The sequence below is a fragment of the Dysidea avara genome, chromosome 3, assembly GCF_963678975.1.
Source record: "Dysidea avara chromosome 3, odDysAvar1.4, whole genome shotgun sequence".
In the NCBI taxonomy this organism is placed as follows: Eukaryota; Metazoa; Porifera; class Demospongiae; order Dictyoceratida; family Dysideidae; genus Dysidea; species Dysidea avara.
The window spans coordinates 42186931-42207331 of NC_089274.1; the positions used below are offsets into that span (position 1 = coordinate 42186931).

General features: G+C 37.9%; 2 protein-coding genes across 2 annotated transcripts in view; one reads left to right on the forward strand and one right to left on the reverse strand.

Moving 5' to 3' along the window:
- On the reverse strand, positions 1-16155 carry LOC136251041 (WD repeat domain phosphoinositide-interacting protein 3-like). The gene is made up of 10 exons (XM_066043421.1): positions 15996-16155; positions 15866-15940; positions 12800-12901; positions 12654-12741; positions 12511-12605; positions 12032-12219; positions 9244-9329; positions 5738-5839; positions 5194-5318; positions 1-234 (listed from the first exon to the last, which is right to left on the reverse strand). The coding sequence occupies exons 1-10, from the start codon at positions 16069-16071 to the stop codon at positions 134-136; spliced, it is 1038 nt and encodes a 345-aa protein (XP_065899493.1). The 5' UTR covers positions 16072-16155; the 3' UTR covers positions 1-133.
- The window catches only part of LOC136251040 (lysophospholipid acyltransferase 7-like), a 14856-nt gene continuing 10563 nt past the window's right edge, over positions 16109-20401 (forward strand). Inside the window, exon 1 of the mRNA XM_066043420.1 lies at positions 16109-16372. Coding sequence (XP_065899492.1) covers positions 16161-16372 — 212 coding nt within the window. The 5' untranslated portion in view covers positions 16109-16160. The remainder of the gene's footprint in view (positions 16373-20401) is intronic.

The following is a 20401-nucleotide window of genomic DNA, read 5'->3' on the forward strand; positions in this document are numbered from 1 at the left end:
TATGATTGAAAAATCAAATTAAAATTCAAAAAAAACATATATTTAAAATACATACAAAATAATGTACTACTTACTACAACAACAAATAAATAGTTAAAAACATTTAGCACAACAACAACAACAACAACAATTATTATACATCTGTCATTTGTAGAAATTTACAATAAGCATCTCGGTGGCATTCTCCATTAGAATTAAAAGTGTACTTGTAGTAGCTACCATCTGCTCCAATTGCTAGAGGAATAGAGATTTATATCTTTTTCGTTACTTTATTAGAACATACACCTAATCTAATACAAACAAGAGTATATAATAGGGAGAGTGTGTTGAACTGCACTATACGCTGTGAACTAGTAAAGTCCTATGGCACCATTTAAATAGCTTGGTGATTTGTGTTGATTGGTGACTAATTATTAAGTGTAGTGGGCACACTTTGTGTATGCGACCACTAAATGAAAGAATGTGTACTTGAGAAAAGTATGGCACATCATGCAGAGGAAATCGTCATACAAAGAGAAAGACACAAATAGCTAAAAACATCAAGGTTTTATCATGATCGCCATCCTCTACTTGACAGTTCTACTAGCGAAAGTGACACATCTAGATGGAATTTCAGCCATTGCAATTCCATGCGGAACATCTGTCAAACTTTTAATTATATCTGAGTAATCAACAGCGATCAGGTTTATGAGAAGAAATGAAGGTATTCAAGTTACTTTACAGGCTCAGCCTATAGCACAGTTTGATACATTCCCTTCCCATTATATACTCTTGATACACATCACTAGCATAAGCTGCCAATTATCAGTTAGTATGTATTATCGGCACTTTCTGTTCCAATTAACAGCAGTAATAAAATCTAGCGTTTTACAAATGATTACAGAGTAAATTGCTAAGTATATTCCTTCATGCTTGCTTTATTGCATAGAGATACGTACTTTTATCTCTGCACATCATCCTTATCGATTGTCTGAAGTTATTAATATTAAGTGTACAGTGTTACCAGTTAGCTGATTTTGTTGTGTACAACTGGTTTTTTTTTCAGGCTATGCCACGTGGACAACCAAATTTGACTTTGCAGATTTATTGAGGATATAAAAACAAATTAAGCGTATTGTGGAGAAAGCTGTAGCTGAGAATAGGATGTTAACTTTTACAAAACAAACTACATCATCTTAATGTGCAATCCGTACCCTGTCACCCCCACTGTTTGCTTATGTATTGCGACTTTTGAGGCTCACATAAAATTTCAAGCCAAAATATGTAATTAAGATAATATTTTAAAGTAGCGCTTAAATCACTGCCAACCTCCTCTGCCACTTGACCATCAGTCCCAAATGTTTTGACAAAGAAGATAGATCAGGGCTTATGATAAGAACTTTTATGAGGTTTCAGTACAGCAGAGGGGTTGACAGTTGTTTTGCTTCAACATCATCTTTATTAATAACCAAACGACCCACAAAAAATTTGGTGTCATAGAAAACAATACTTGAAAATATAAGAGCTAGTATCTCAAATAGAGGATCATGTGACGTCATTATGGAAAAGGCTTATTGTGTTTCATAACATTATTGTATTGGTAGAAACTTGTAGAATGCACTGTAAACCATTTTTACACTTCAGCTTGACACTGTAAGTTTTTTTAAAAATTTTAATTATTATTATTATTATTGAAAAAAGCCACCTGAACTAATTTTTTCCTCAAATGTGTCTGGGTGAGGTGTAGGCATGGCAAGTGTCCACTTGTAACATATGATTTAATCCACAAGTGATGATAATTGGCCTATGAGTTTGTTTTTATAGGACAACAGCAACTTGAACTACTATAGAACAAACAGATGAAGACCGGCAGTTCATAGATCTTACCACATATGTGATTGTGCAAATTCATGTTGATAACTGGCAGCTTATGCTATTGGTATTCAGATAATATTTCCTGTAGACAATCCACTCTTCAAACTTCAGCGTACGTACAGTACAAAGCAGCCCTCAAAAAGGTCAACCATAAGAAGAAGAGAGCCCTATTTCCAAAGAGTTTTATTTGCCATCAGACTGAGGCTCAAATGATTAGCCGAATATTCGGATTAATATTCGTTTGCATTGTAGCCAAAAATAATAAAATTAACAAACGATTATTTGCACAGTGATCATTTATATTTTGACACGTGATTAGCTGTCAGTATTTAACGAAGCAAAAGACGATGCTAATGAAAGTAACAAAAAGGGAAGGACTATGATGATAAAGTGAAGAGTAGTAATAGAATTAGGCAGCCACTAATTGGTAAAGATGTACTAATTCCACGGTGAATCGCCATAAGCGCAAGACTTTGTACAGATTTGTGGCTTACTCCAGGTACTTCTACTTTGTTATTATCACAGTATCGCTGTGATAATCCTTTCAGAAAGGGCATAACAGCATCACCTTCTTCTCTGTAAGTTATTCATATGAAGCCACAAAGCTGTTTGTGGTTATTTGTAGGCTTCTTGGTAGTGGCTGCCTTAATTACTGAATTGCATTCATAGCAATGAAACCTTACACCAATTATTCGACTAATTTTGCTAGAGCTGAGCGAATATTCGAATACAGTAAACCACTATTTGTTTGGGCCCTACACCAGACACATAGTAGTGGTTAAAATACAAATATAATAGAAAGTTGATTTCTAGACTCTTAATTGATATCCCAGTTTAGGATATTTAAAAAGAACATTTCAACATTTACTCTAATAGAACAATCACAACATCATTCAGTGAACAGGAAACTGGTGTTCAGATAACAGATTAATGTAGTGCAACACGTAACTGTAGTATTGCACCGATAATCGGATCAGTTCAATAATCAGTATCGGGTGATATTGGCTACTAGCCGATTAATCGGTTTTGATGAAATCAAAGCCAATATTAATCTCCAGATATTAATCTCCACTGTGCTGTGTAGTATAATGATGTGGGGAAGGCTAGACATAAGTTATTTGGCATTTTAATTCAGTTATGTGTTGATGGTTTAGAAGTGACTACAAGCCATGCCCATAGTAAACTGTCAGGTTTAGGCCATGCCCAACAGGGCAATTGGAAACAGTGGAAATGGAAAGCAGAAATGGAAAACAGAAATGGTCAAATCATCATATAAACGTATCCTAGAATGAAAGCCTTGTTTAGTGGCCACCTCTTAAAGACCACCTTCTTATAAAGACCACCTCCATACAAAGACCACATTGTAATTAGATCTCAAAGATAGCTGACCTTATAAGATTTCAGGGTCCGCTAAAAGACCACCCTTTTTTAAAAAGACCACCTTTTACATCGTAATAATAGCTAAGAGTCCAAGCATCTATTCCATGACTATCAAAACAGCTAGGCTCTTATGGTCCTAGGGTAAAACCTCACTTAGTGTCACTTTTAAAGACCACCTCTGTACAAAGACCACTTCTATACAAAGACTACATTGCAATTAAGTTCTACAGACAGGTAAGGCCACTTCATGGTCACCTTTTATATATAAAGACCACGTCTTTACATAGTAATATTTGTTATAGAACTTTGCGTGGGCGAGATCAAAGGAAAAAGTGTACTTTAAATATCATAAAGTACACTCTCAGCCGGCCAACTGCTTCATCGACCACAAAGAGTGCTTTATTGCACCACAAAGAGTGCTTTATTCGTTCAATAAAGCACTCTGCGGTGCAATAAAGCACTCTTTGTGGGCAATAAAGCACAGTTGCCCACGTGCCTTAGTGTAGGCTAATAGCCTACGGGGCTCGCTCCAGTACGACTAATCACCCAAGCCGGTGAAGGCTGATAGCCTCGCCGCGCTGAATGATCAATCACCCCAGCCAATACGAGTTCCACCACTGGATTGCTTTTATAGACATACCTAAATGCTTCGATGATGGGTGGGAGAAGGTAACGTTGCTGTTACGTTTGTTAATGTAAACGGATAAGTCCTGGAGATATCACGGAAATACTTCACCATGTGACTCACAATAGAATCGATTGTGGGTTGCGAGCAAAACCTGCCAAAAGATGCGATGAACGTCTACTATGCCAAACTATGGTGAAATACGCGTGAGTTACTTTGTTAAACTAGTTTGTGTGCGTTCAGGCTGCTAATAGTTCGTGCAATGCTTGTTAATTGCGAGTCCTAGTGTATGGTGAAGCTACACGACTAGAAAGTTCCATGAATCATTTAAAGCATAGCCTTGCTCGTGCTATATGAAAAATAAAGTACTCGGCCACGCGCCTCATACTTTTTTTTCATATAGCACTCGCGGCTATGCTTTAACATATACATAAGCTTCAAACATGTATTTCATGACTCATAGAAAGAGGTCAATGTCATCTCCCATATTTTTGGTCCACACTTCACTCAAGTCATCTACCATTATCACTTAGTTTGTACCAGAATGTGTAAGTCCTTAGTCCATGCAAGTGAAATGTGGCTAGTTCACTACAACCTACTGTATCAAAAAATGAGGTATCACAAAGAGATGATGACCTTAAGATTATAGTATTTTTAGCTGACTTAGCTGTTTTGATAAGTCATGAAATAAATGTTTGGAACCTAATAACAATGTAGAGAGGTGGTCTTTATAAAGGTGACCATAAAGTGGTCTTGTAAGGCCAGAATGCCTTAACCATCTTTGGGTCTAATTACAAGGTGACCTTTGTATGGAGGTGGTCTTTAAGAGGTGGCCACTATACAAGGTTTTACTCTAGGGTACATTTATATGATGATTTGACCATTTCCACTTTCCATTTCCACTTTCCATTTCTGGTTTCCGTTTCCACTGTTTCCAATTGCCTTGCGCAACAGTAAACTGAAGTTATTGGTTTCTATGTAGTACCAGCCACTTGTCTCAACCATATAGCAGTAGTAAAATGTACTTAAAACCTGTTTACCATGAGTAACTTTACTTGTGGTATGCATCTAACTTTACATTTTAGCCTAGAATGAGTTTTATATCAATGCTTATGTCACTAATATGAGTCGTTTAATAATGATGAGGATCAGTGTTAGTGTTATTAGCGTATATCGGATCAGTTATCGGTATTGGCTAATTCTGTTACTTAATATCGGTTATCGGAATAATCGGCTAATTTGGATATCGGTACAACACTACGTAACAGGGCAACTGTGATAAGTAATGGTAGTTGACATGTGTAACACACAAACTGAAGCATACATATCCTCACCTATTACAGTGTTATCATCTGATCCAAATGCACAAATACAGTGTAGATTGCCTGGCACTTGGAACTTGGTAAAACTCCATATGGAGCTGAAGTACTTCGGTAGAACACCCTTGACCTTCACCAAACTGTAAGAACATTATCAAGAAAAGTTAATGATTGTATACTTAATTGTGTTCAATTTTTAAATTTTTATTTACTGGACAGACAGACAGACAGACAATGCATCCATGGGACCAGACCAAATTTAGCTAATATAGAGCAATTGTCAGAAATTATGTAATGAATGCATCATACATTCTCTATTCAAAAGCACAACCTTAGAATCTTTGTAATGTTAGCACACTACAGTGGGACCCAAGAAATATAAAGGATATATATCAGTCAAGGTTTGCAACAGTATTAGTAGTTTCCATATCCCTTAACTAAGGGTACCTGTGTACAACAAATTTCCTTTACGTACAGGATTCCATTGTGGGCACAGTGTGCACCATACCCACCAGAGTGGTGCACTACTACATATAGTAGTCAGGCTAGTCAAGCTCACCTGGAGGTCTTGTTCTTTTTGGGGTCCTCAATGGCAAAAATGTGTACTGTACCATGATCACTTGATACACACATCAATGATGAGTCATGATTAAAGTTGATGCTACAAAGAAGACAGTACAAAATAATAGATCACAATCAGCATATTACAATATGATACATGTTAGGTTCGCCTCATATTGTAGGCAGTAGCTAGTAGCATTATATCTGAAACAATTCTAAGTGTAGGTTAGAGATCTAGCACGAGGATCTTTATGGATTTTAAAAAGCGAGCAAAGTGAGGTTTTAAAATCCACAAAGATCCAAGGGTGTGGTCTCTGACTGGCTTGGAAAATGTATGCATTTTATATGGGCATATAGGTGGAGTCAATGTGGGATTAGGTTATATGTTGTACTGAAATTGTCACACAATGTTAAAATAATCACGGAAGACTGAACATGCCTTTGTCGAAGTGTTGAAAAATCGAAGCTTGCATCACTTCCTTTCACAAGTTAAACTTGGATCTGGCACAGCTAGGACAACGGCAGTGATTGATAATGTTGAGTTGGGCTAGCAGTAGCCAATGCCCATGGTGTCACAGCAGTGTAAAGAACACGTGTGTCAAAGAAGTAGCTTGCGTGGATTTATATGATGGGAAGGAGTTGTCACAAGTTGTGCCTTCAGCGGCACCACAGTAGCATGAAGGGCAGGCATGATTTCAAATATGGACCACATCCATTTTACACGTAGTACAAAATAATGTTTCTACAAGGAAGCTCATCTCATTTAGGTCTTTAGTAAAGTCCATCCATAGTTTAATAGAATACGAAAAGAGCCTTAAAAACTCTAGAAACAGATGGGCACTAAACAGAATTTTCTGTGATATTTCTGGGCTTCTACGTGCATTGTAACAAACGTACATACAACGTTAGATTGTACCTCCCATAATCGAATTCTTTTAAGCATGATATAAAATGAATAGAATAGTTAACCACATGTTGGCCTGGGTGACTGGCTGCCCACTGCAGGCTATTAGCCTGAATATGTTTGGAGAGGGAGCATTGAAAATCAATGATCAAAAGTGTGATTTGTGATCTTTCTGCTAGCAGGTTTCTAACCATTTTAAAGGGGCTATGTGCTTGATGAAGCCGTTTAATATTATACTGCTAGTGAAATCATGAACAATACATAATATTTCATTTTAATACGTAAGATGATGTCAAGCCAATAGCTGCGTGGGAGAGTAATGCCAAAAATCACCAAGGTTAACATTGTACTGCTGCAAAAGGAATAAACAACCAGCTGAGGACTAATTAACACTACACAACAACTTGTGTTTTTGTATCGCTAGGCGTGTTATAAACAGTTGTAAACAGCGATGTTAACTCAGGAAACATTCTAAGCTTGCTCACCTGGCTTACAATCGGTGTACAAGGCCAGCAAAAACGCATGTGTTTGTGTATGTGTTTGTGTATAATGACGTGTTTTGTTATGATTACGTCATAAACTTAAACGGCTTCACGATGTCAACAAATTGAGCGCATAGCCCCTTAAAGAATCTCATTATCCTCCAAAGATCAAAGCATATGCATACCATTTTTCTAACAGGTATTTTGATTCAAGATAGACCCATCATCAATACTTCTTTCATTGTAATTACAAAACATCATACAGTACGATACTGTATAGTAGGGACCACAAAGCAGTAGGCGTGGCCCACGAAATAAAATCACCCAAAAACCAGCCTCAATTTTCCCTGATGACGATGAGGCAGTATTGGTGAGGTAAAACTAAGCCCAAACAAGCTTTCAGACCGACCCGAAACGCTTTCAAAAAGTTGCTATGGAATTTTAAAATTTTTTTATTCGACGGAATTTTCTACTGACTGAGTAAGTAAGTAAGTAACTGACTGATTCCTTCAGACAAGCATAACTCGATAACGGCTAAAGCTACAGGCTTGATTTTTTCACTGTTCGACGTCGCTTCGGCCCGACAGGTGTCTTTTGGCATACCGCAGTATGTACAATGCATTTTTCATGGACTTACCAGTGTCCTCCTTTGTGTCCCATTCATCTTTGCTGACAGGGAAAGGTGTCGATTTGGTGCGAGCATGTGATAGCTTCCCTTCGAAATGGAAATCGTCCGTATTTTTCATAGTGGCTATTTTGATTGCAAAGGCATTTTTCAAACAGTTCTTGATTCGTATTGCTGTGTAACGGGTTGAACATAGCCGACAGCGAAGTGTAATGGAAACTTCACTTTTCAGACGATAATTAATAAAATTGGGGCGCAGCACCATTTCTTTAGATTGTAGAGGTGCTTCCGGAAAAGTTCTTGATCCATATTGCTGCAGTATGCGTGGGTTCACCAGTCATAATAAAATTATTTACAAAAAAGTTAATAAACAAGTACACAAAAAAATTTGGAATTTTCAACTAGAGTAGGGACCATAGCACATCGATAAAAAGTACTGAAACAAGTTGGAGTAGTCCATGATATTAAATCACAGTAAAACAATAAGAAGTGTTATATCCCTACCGTGCATTCCCGTTATGGTATCTTGAGCACAGTAGGGATATAACACTTCTTATTGTTTTACTGTGATTTAACATCATGGACTACTCCAGCTTGTTTCAGTACTTTTTATCGATGTGCTATGGTCCCTACTCTAGTCGAAAATTCCAAATTTTTTCGTGTACTTTAGTATTATTATTTTGAACATTTTTTCTTGAACATCAAATTTGCAAAACACTTTTACATGTCAGGGTGTTATTTTAAAAGGGCCACAATGTATTGTGACCATCCTGAATACCGAAAGTGTACAGATGTTGGCTATGGGCTTGATTTCTCCACTGTTTGATGTTGCTTTGGCCCAAGACATGCCTTTTTGCCAACCATAGCAGCTACAAATGCATGCATCATGGAGGTAATTACCCTTTTTCTCTTTTGCATCCCATTTTCTTCTATACTGCCACATAGTTGTTGATTCGTAGTAACATGTAGCACAGCTGGCTGCTATAAGAATGGTCTGTGATTTCCGTAGTGACTGGATTGATTGCAGAGGCACTTTTCATATGGTTCTAGGTTTGTAATGCTATAATGGGTATAACAAAATAGCGGAATAACCGTTCACTTACCACTTCATAGTACTGTAATCTGCTTTATTTTCGTGCAAAAATTTTTGTGTAAAAATATTTTCGCATGATTTACGCAAATGACTGCTCTATTAGAGTAGTTTGTTCTTGCGCAAAAAATTTTCCTGTAAGAAATTTTTGCACAAGTACTTGCATACGAAAATTATTTTACAACAACAACAAAAAGCTAATTACGGTATAGCCATGACTGAAGATAAAATGTCCACTATAGTATAATGCAGGTGTCAATGACCTCCCTTGTTATGATCCCTATTCAAACGGTAAAATTTCTAACATTTCCTTATACTTGTAGGTTGTACAAAGGATCCACTGTACACAATGTACCAGTATATACACAGTGTATATGCACACATACACACAACAATGCCTCACCAAAATACATTAGCAGAGCTGAGACCTCTTCTCAACTCGTGGATTAAGTTAAGTGTTTCTGTGCAGTATAACCGTATCAGTGTACCCTACAAGAAATTGTTTAGTAATCATAACAAAAAGGCCAAGAAAACACGTAATGACTTACACAGTAACTACTATACAACAAGTTCAAATTATTAGTTAACAGTTTAGTAGATGCCTAGTATTTTTTTTCTTTTGTAAACCTTACTGTTTCATACAGTTAATACAGAGTCTTTGCATGTCTTTTAAAATACTCTTCCATCCATTGTTTCTATCTAAATACAACAACACCAACTTGTGTTAGTGACCTTTGTAATTTCTGTTACACTATATTGTGTGTTGGCAATTGAGTGAGCTTGCAATAGATTTAGTCACTGTTGCATCGTTGGCAGGAACTTTGCCACAACTAGTTGTTTCTTCTATAAGGTAAGATCGAAGTTATTTCTTCAGCAAGTTATCACTGACAACTCTACAACTGTATAAAGCCATGAAACACTAGTTGGTTATTATACATGTAGCAGTTATAAACCTGTAAATTCAGATAAACACTTGATGATGTAATGTCCATTAATACAAGCTGTCACTACTTCAAATGCAAAATAACACCTAATCATTCTATGATGAGCACGGTGGCACACCATGGTGACTTCAATTCAACAAGCAATATCAGTTCCAAAAACACATAATTCTACTACGAACAGTACTGAAGTCAGTCACAAACGGTATAGCTACAAGGAATCCAATTGTAAAACTTGTAACCCATGCAACCTAGATTTGCATCATTTCTAAAATGATGCAAACTAGGGAAGGTCATTGCATTGCTATGGATATAAATAGCCTGCGCAACTGTGTGTTAGCAAAGATTTCTGGAAGCCTTATATTGTGCTTTAGTGCTAATATGCTGAACTGGGTATTGTCAAATCCTATTAAATCTTCGTGTGCCTTTGGCATTGTTGGATCTCCTTTCATTGATAGTTACCTCAGAAGAAGAGCCAAGAGAGAACTCCAGTTTCCTGTCTACCAAAGATTGCTGTCAGGATCCAAGCCAGATCTCCAGCACTCTACAAAAGCAATACCCAGGCCTCAAGTTGAAAAGGATATGACAACAAAATTCCTCCCGAAACCAGAGGACACTTTCACTGATTTCTGCTTTATCATAGGTCCCTCTGGGAGTGGCAAAACACATGCTGTAAGGGAATTGTGTAATAAATATCCCAATGGAGTGCTATACTATGAAATAACCAACCCACATGCTTTAGTAACTGGCATTAGCCAAGAGATAGGAATGAAGACAAGCCACTCAGTATTTGATGAAGTGTTAAGCTGTATTTCCCAAGACTACTGCTGCTACCACATTCTACCATGGAACAAAACTGATGGTATTGAGAAGGTTCTCAAAGTGCTGGAACATTCAGCTATAGAGTACAAAGAGAAACATGGAGAAATCCCAGTACTATTCATTGATGGCATTGACAAACTAGTACAGCAAGATGAAGAACTACTTGCTACCCTTGTACGATACACAAATGAATTGATGAACAAGACTAACAAGACTATCAAGATAGTTCTTGTTAGCAGTGAAAACACTATTATCCCCTACATTATGAAAACTGGTTATTCCATGAGGGCTCTGATTTATGAAGTAGATGACATTGGAGAGGATGAGGCTACTTTGTATTTAATGCAGAATGGCTTTTCACAAGATGAGGCCAAAAAATTATTTGGCTGCATGGGTGGAAGATTGGATTACCTACAAGGCCTTCAGAAACCGAGTGGCACAATTTCAAACAGTGGCGACATATGTGGCAATGCTACAAAGGCTTTGTTTCCTTTGTTCCATTTCCAAATGTACAACCAACAGCTTTGTATTACCAGCGGAAAGCCTGACAGTATGTTGATCATACGTAAACTAGTCCAGGGTGGAAGTGTATCACTAACAGATCTATTCAAGGATGCTAAGGACAACAAGAGGATGGTTGCAGTTATAGAAGACATGATTGATGCAAAGATCATTAGGTATGACACAAAAGGAGACATAACATGGTTCAGCCGAGTACAAGAACGGGAACTTTCAAAGCTAGTTAAGTAGGACAATTGAGACAAACATCTTTTAATGTCATTGCTGAAACTGTGATTATCATATACTGTAAGTATTTATTTACTATTTCATGATGTACGCTATATAGGCAACAAATACTCTAACATAACAATCGCTTTAAAACCTTAGAAATCTTATAAAGAGCATTGACTGATCACATTAAAGTATTAATTATAGCATGTTGGGGGAAGTACCTACGTATAAGGTTTAATCACTAACTAATAAGATACTTATTATTGTAACACTACTTTAGTCTTCTTTGCAGTGTTCATCTTAAGCACTTGTTCAGTTCTCAGCCATCAGACCATTAGTAAGCAACCAAACAGCTAGTCTGTTTTTAGACATGGAACCAGCAAATAGGATTAGTTTGGCTAGTTTTAGTGATTTAAAAAGTGTAACGTATGCGATTAAACTAGCTGTTTATCTGTAAATACTAGACTGTATAGCTATGCTCAATCCGCTGCATAACTGTTCTTTATTAGTCATGAAGAACCTTTGTTAATTTATGATTATATTATAAAGTGCTTTGGCATTTTGAATCTTTGATCCTCCCATACATGATACCATACTGATTTAAAAAGAACACATTTTACTGTACACATCTTTAACCACACTGTACATACACACATACATACATATACACATAGCATTTCAGCACAAATTACAAACCTTTTCAGATGCAGTGGCCAGCCATGTCCCCTGATGATTGAGTGAGATACAACTTAGTTGTGTTTCATGAGCGGCAATCTCAGAGGGCAACTTGTCTGAGTTTAGATCAACAAGTTGTACTCGGCCAATGATGTGCCCAGGGAATGCCAGTAGAGCACATGTGGGACTGGGGCACAGCCCACACAGTCCTAAGGATAGAAAAAAATACAACACAGATGGGTGTAAGGCATCTACATTGATGTTCGTTTAATTTCTGGGTTAAGTTAATTTTAATTTATATACGTAGAGTTGTTTCTCTTTCACATCGACTTTACTATGGTTCATGAAAACATTGTCAACATGGCAAACACAAAATAAAAGAGTCCCAAAAATAGAATATTACAATTGGACAGCACATACATGTAAAAATACAAGGCTACCATTTGCCGACTATTATCGAACACCACAAAACTCAACTTCTCACTAAACACATTCATTACCTTTAGGATTAGAAGTGGTATCAAAAGATGCTACCTGCTTCGGTTGTTGCGTAAACGTAAAAATCTTTACCAGTAGTTCCGATACGACAATTATCCTGTACGCAACATGTACACTGCACATGGAGTGGATGACTTAATCTTACTTGTCTCTCTTTAACTTAACTGCTTTCACTTGGGTATCAAACTCCAGCTCAAAAACAGCTTTCTTTTTCAAATCATCCCACATCACCACTAACATAAATTAACAGTTATTAGTTACTGCTGGCATTACAGTCTATTACTAGCTTACCTTTGTTGGGAGGGAAGGCTGGCCGTGGTCCTCCACCCACCAATGCCAGATAGTTGCATCGGAACAGCATTTCAACACAACCAAGACCTCCATTCTGAAAATCTGCAGTGAAAATGACAGCTTAGTATATTATCATAGTAAAACATTACTGGAAGTAGAAACAGAGTTTGTTGAGTGATAACTTGGTGAGTAGAAATGATATATTTCCACATTGCATGTGTAGGGAGGTAAAATATTCAGTAACTTCATGTACACTTAATTGAGTGCAAATACATTCGACAGAAATCTGGTTGAAATGCTATGACAAACTGCAATATATATAAAGTAATATCAAGAGTTCATAATATGTGACCCAGTCTGGGAAAACTGGGCTTATCGCCTATTTAAAAGTATCTGGTTTTAAGTATTTAGTGTGTTGTAGCTCGCCAATGGTTGAAGCTATATGTACCAAATTTTCACACGTTTTATACCAATTCCTTACCTTCCACAGCATCCACTGTATAAGTAGCCAACAACTAAGCTTCCCGCCATTTTAGATAGTTTTTAAACCCTGTATCAGGCGAGCTGCAAAATGGGTGGGAGGCGGGCAAGATGGTGTTCAAAAATTGAAAAGGAAGGCATAGAGATGAATTAGGCCAAGTTTTGGGCCATTGAGGTCTCAAAATTGGCTAAAATGAAAGGAAATTCACAGCAGAGGTACTTATTCAATACCACAGAGCTATACAGCCACATACAGTCATCCCCAGGCTGACCAGAGCTCCATTAAGGCCCCACACCACACGTATGGATCGCCACTGGGCTTGGGAAAAGCAGCCAGCAAAACCAGACCACTCCAGTCTAGCTGATTTTGATTGTGGAATTAGATAGTTTATTCATGTAGCTTTGTGTCCTGGGTGAAAAATCGAATCTGCTGACATGGGTGATAAGACCGGTTTTCTCAGACTGGGTCACATATATATATACTGAGGAGAGTATCCTACTCTCGTACAAGGGCATATGACGTAATGATAAGATGCTGCGGTTTGCGACGTATGGGAAGCCATAAAAGTGCAAGAATCATTAGCGCCGTGGTGCTCGGGATAGCCGTATTCGCGAATGGCCTAGCAATAAATGCCTACGAAGCGGTCTTAACCCATGAAGGGACGATTGTAGTTTGGTGAGAAACGCTTAGAGCTGGAGTTAATTTGGTTGTTAGCGACATTGTTAGGCACGCGTTCAATCGATACCATGTTCAACTATAATGACATCATTAATTATACAAAGAAAAATGGGCGAACTCTACGTCATAACTTCACGATACGCCCTTCTACAGGGATATATGAGAGTAGGATACTCTCCTCAGTATATATATATATATATATATATATTATGAACTCGGTAATATTCAAATATATGCTCACTATTACTACCATCTTTGCTATTACTCAGGCAACAATATCATTATATATATTTGGATAGGTAGTAAGACCTCATAGTGGGACATAATCACATCGTTAATACTGCACAAAACAGACAGGGCTTACATATTGATAACAAACGCTGAGCGGGACTTGAATACTGGCCAAAAGAAAATGAATTTCCTCACACAGTGTTAAAAAATAAGTTGGAGAAATGAGTAGCAACTAAAAGCCAAGTCATTTGAGATAAAACTTGTGTACTTGACAACTTGCTAACTATGTGGCCAAGCGTCACTGTGCTACAAGTATAGTGCTGGTATTATGTACAGGCAAAGTAACTAAGCTTATGTCAATAGTTTGGTTGGTAACTGGAACTATGCATGAAAGTACTGCAGTTCTGATTAAACCACACAATTAGCCATAAAAGTCGACCCAACATTATTATCTGCATGTTACCACAGGGCCATGGCAAGCATTTGAGTTCACTTTCCAGATAGTGACTGGCTATCATTTTCATCACAATATTTCGGCCCTCTAGGTATCATCTGTGGGTGTATCCATTCACTGGACTGGACTACTGGACTGGATTACTGGAATGGACTACTGGACTGGATTACTGGACTGGACTACTGGACTGGATTACTGGACTCCATAAAACTAGTACATTAATCACAAAAACTGCACTAAAACATTATTGCAGTTCGTTATCAAAAATAATTTGTCTACTGCTAGCAATGTTTCAGGCACTATGTACTGTTAAAAATAATTTGTCTACTGCTAGCAATGTTTCAGGCACTATGTACTGTTAATGCATGTCTATCTTCTCTAGCCTTCTTTTGTAAAATAACACACCATATTGTACGTTTTACAACATGCAATTACATTACATTACTGTAACATAAAAATCGCCTATAGTCTTGCTGGCTCTTTGGTTTATATTGTAAATAGCAATGAGTGTGCTGTGGTACATTTAAGCTTCCCAATGCACACACTTTCAAACAGGAAGGTAAGGTCACACATATTTGCAAAAATGCAGTGAATGTAACAAGAGTAAAAAACCAATGTCATACCATTAAACAGACCACCAAAACTATAGCACTTTTCCAAACATACTTAATAAAGCCTTAATTAATAAAATTTTAAAACAATGGACTGTGCGTACCTCTTTGTTTTTTGTTTTTTTATGACAAGAAATGGAGAGCCTTAGCCCCATGTGTGGCTATGTAATCACTTTTAGTGGTTGAAAAATTAATGTGTTTGAACAAATTTTATGTGAGTCCAGTAGTCCAGTCCAGTAATCCAGTCCAGTGAATGGATACACCCATCATCTGCTGCAGGTATTGCATAGCTAACTTTTAACATGTGCAAGATGAATCTGTGAGCACCACAGAATGATTTAAAACATGCTTTAAGCTATAAGCATACTATTCAAATATTTGCACTTTTACCAGTTAGCAGTCTGGAAAATTGATATGTACTGGGCCATCGTAGTAATATACAGTTGATTTGCATTATCAACTGAAGTATCCCTGGCCACAGACACAAAATAAATGCTTGAGTGTTTTAAACACAAGAGTAGTTTTGGACCAGTATGCCATGCCTCATTGAATTTTGTATGGCATTAAACGACTAGACAAAACATTATCATTAAGAACATGTACACTCCAACCTTCCCGCTCTTTTTCTTTCAGTGGGTCACAGTTGTAAATTCTGAATCCATTCTCCATCCCGCAGGCGAAACAACCTGAAACACGTAATGTGCATCATATAGAAACAAGGTAATCGTCACACCATTTTACCATGATCTTGATTCCAACCCACGTAAAGAAGACCATTTTTATCCAGCGATGTTCTATTCGCTATAACATTACTCATAGCTGGGGTGTTATTCAGTCAACATTTTCCGTTTCTATCTAACGCCCATCACTTTACTGGAATCTAGTATATTGTCCGGATGCTACACAATGGCATGGGACGACTATGTGTACATTGCGTTGATCCTAGCGAACATTCCGCTAGGCTTTATTGCGAAGCACATCAATGGATACACTAATAGACTATTGTATTGTGGCTTGGTGGGATTCGCGTTAGCATTGGTAGCCTTTCAGACGAGAATATGGCACTCGTTATTTACAGTCGTGGGCTCCTATTTTATTATCAAGTTTTGCAGTGTCAGGTGAGAAAGTGTGTGCATGCATTGTTGTAGTGTGTGGTAATTGTGGCCACCGCTTCGTGCTCCCATCAACAAGCCCTCGTCACTGTTAGTGACTTTACGAGGATTTGCTGGTGATAGCAGAGTGGTGGCCATCCAGTGCTCCCCACCACCACTTAGCACCCTCTAGAGGTGACGGCGTGGTCGCTGCGGTGAGTCACACATTCAGGCCGGTTGAGGGGGAAGGGGGGGAAAGTTGAGAAGTTCTTCGTAGCTGTAGGCAGCTACAAGGAGCGAAGTAAGCGTTATTTTCTGTAACCACAGTTGCACATGTCGAAGTAAGCGGAGGTCGAAATTCTCCAAGGTGCCATTTGGACTGACTCCCTGGTGAACACGAAGACGATATGCGAAGGGCTCGTAACTTTTGCCAGCAAATCTGTCACTTTTATACCTCCCTAAGTGATGTAATGTTGTATTATGTCAGTAATAAATATAGAAATTGCTGATTTCATCTATCTTGTGGCATTAGTTGTCTTACTATTATGGACTGGTATGTGACTGGCAATAACTTGCCCCAATGGAATTCATCTCATCTCCATTCCATTTAAGGGAAAGATTATTACTATTGTGTGTTTAGGTATGATATTCCAGAAGCTTCTGGAAGAGTTGGATAGTAGTGTTGATTGCAGGATATTGATGACCTGTCAATTATTATTGTCTTGAGGAGTTTCATCCTTATTTTTCTTTAAATGGCTTCTAACAACCATTACTGAGGTTGTGTTAAAATACTTCATGCTGGGGGTTACTATGAGGTAGTTGGAAAGGGCGGGTATGGTCGGACACAGACATTTTCAAAATACACTTTTGCATTTATATAACAGTTATTTTTCATACCTAATGTTGTTCTGTACAGTAGTTTTCTCTTCCACACACAGATATCCAGTGCTCTCAATTTTCAGTATAAGGTGTAGGCACTTAAGTCCTGGCTTGTGAGGCTAAATTGGGGCATGCCAGTTGAATTTCTGTAAGTATGCATTAGATTTCTATACCGTGTGTACAACAGTATATGATATATGGTACTCTGTAGCGTGTTAGCCTATCCTCTGCACATGAATTTGCTCAGCACATGTCAAGTCAGAAGATTTTATCTTCAGTGAGTTTAATATTGAAACTGAAAGACGTCATCTAAGGAGTACTGCTGTTCCATCCATATTTCCATGGACAACAGAACGTTGTCGTACATCAATTACTTTGCAGATTGCCTGTTCTTCCAAACATCGATGTGAAGTAGTAGTACCTGTGGATGAATTTGATGTGAAGAATTTTGATGATAATTTTTGTTGCATATCTGACACAAATGTGGGGTCAGATATTGAAGATATTATTGAAGACACGACTGATGAAGTGGCAAAGTTAACTACCACTGTTCAACAGTTGTAAGAAACAATCACAGAGCTATCTGGAATGCTTCAGCAATCAGAAGATGCTATGAAGAAGTCACATTTTCGTTATGAAAATATCAAGGACAGAGATGACTTAGTGAAGTTTTCTACTGGATTTCCAGACCATCTAACACTACTGGCATTTTATGAAGAGATCCTGGAATCTGATGCAGAGGTCATGAGACAGTGGGATGGAAAACAGATTATGACGAAGTGAAGACTGGCCGCATGTGTAAGCTTCCACTAATGGAACAATTTTTTGACATTAGTACGACTTCGCCTTGGTCTTCCTGAGTTAGACTTGGCTCAACGGTCCAATGTTTCACAATCATCAGTCTCCCGTGTAACACTAACATGGATTAATCTCATGTATCACAGTTTAAAGAAAATAGAGTGCTTCCCACCGTGGCATGTAGTGAAGAAGTACATACCTGAGGCTTTTTAAGCCAATATTTTGGCTTTGGTTCTTTAAAACGAAAGTTATTATACGTGTTTTGACATATAAATTTGGGCTCCTGTTTCTCCATGTAAGAACAACCTATTTCTTCATGGTTTGTGTTAAACTACTCACGAAGGATAGATCTACAACATATAACTTTTACTAACCTTCTTTATTCCGTCTCTCCTTTATGACAGGTAGTATCGTAGCAATTATCGTCTTAAAAACGGCCAAAAATTCTTTCAAACACATATTGGCCTTACTTCACGTTCAATCGTGCTACAATGTTCGGATAAAGCTTAGGGTATTACCCATTAACCACAGAGTAGCGTGGTCCAAACCGTATATTCATAGGGTATTTCGTTTACGAGATATGTGCGTTTGAACGCATGCGTGTAACAAAAGCCAATATATTGGCTTTCGCATTTAATGGAACACTTCTTTAATAACATAGGGGCCAAAGGGATAAATTATTAAGGCAGAGTACCCTAATACCAGAATAATTTTAGATGCCACAGTAAAGTCGAACGTCCTTCATCACTGTTGGTACGATCTACCACCTTTTCTGCTTGCAAGAACACCAACACAGTAAAGGTTTTAGTAGGTATTACTCCCAGCAGTGCTGTATCATTTCTATCACCAGCTTATGAAGGATCAATTTCTGACAGGAAGTTTGCTGGATAAGTTGGAGACTGGAGATGAAATAATGGCAGATAAAGGTTTTGTTATATAAGATTTGTTGACTCCTATTGGTGTACGGCTGAACATACCTCCCTTCTTGGATTCTAAAACACAGATGCCAGCTGATGATGATCTGTTGACTAAGAAGATAGCCCAATTAAGGGTACACGTCGAGAGAGCAATAGGACGTATTAAAGAGTACCATATTTTATGCAGTACCCTTCCAGCAGCAATGTGGGATTCTATTGATGAAGTCATTTACGTGTGCTGTATGATGACTAACTTTAGTCCACCATTGGTAAGCTAATTTGTCTTTCGCATTTGTATATATATAAACTGTTTATAACGAATCATTATGAATAACATAGAAATTATAGATCAATAACAGAGGAGTTGGACTCGTGGAGTTTCATTGCTCACATAACTCGTTACTAGTTAGATCCCTCCCTTCATTTTTGGTGAGAGTGGTGACTGACAAGGAAACCTCCTTACATAGCAGCTATCAAAACTATCCAATGTAACTACAGCTATGTCTCTTTGTATGCCTATGGCCAATAGTCGTAGCTCCAAATCTCCGCCCCATTCTGATGGCTGCAAAATTGTCATTTTCTTTTGCAGCCACTGTACTGCTGTGAGGCCATCTTCAACCCTAACTGCAGGCTGCTTCGTCATCATGTTTAAAGCCAGCTGACGTAGCTGAGAACTGATGGTGATATCACCTCTACTGTTTTTGCTGATAAACCCAGCTTGTTGAGCAACTGCATGATACAAACAGCTGCCATCTCCATTTACCAAGTGACACTTTACACTCTGTTCTTTGAAGACAGCATTAAATGGAAGGGATTAGCGTATGTGTGATCCAGTGACCTCCAAATCAGCAGAAGTTGCTGGGCACAGTGCATTGCTTAGGTAGTGGTGTAGAGGAAATTCTCGTTTGTGTTGAGGAACAGTTGTAAACGAAATTGTTACTGGTGTAGAGGAAATTGTTACTGGTATAGAGGAAATTGGTACTGGTGTAGAGGAAATTGGTACTGGTGTAGAGGAAATTGGTACTGGTGTAAAGGAAATTGGTACTGGTGTAGAGGAAATTGGTACTGGTGTAAAGGAAATTGTGATATTTCAGTTTCTGAATTAGTTGTATTTGTAAATGAACAAGAGATGTGGTGACTATTAACTCCAGGAACAGTTGGCGATACCACGATGCTAGGTATCACTGATGGAAGAAACTTGTCAAAATAAATAAAAATTACGTGCTTTTATTATAGCAGTGGTCATAAAACCAGCATCATATGACACATGTTGCACAAAAGGTTCCTGTGTTGGTGACCATACAACGAAATCACACCAAGGAAAATGAGTTGTGTGCATCTGTGTTTGAATCTGGTAGTGATATCCATGTGATTTGGATAACTGTATTCGACCATCACATTGCACAAGACAAAAGCCAGTCACTGACTTGCAAGCATCTGCAAAAGCTGTTTTCTCACATAC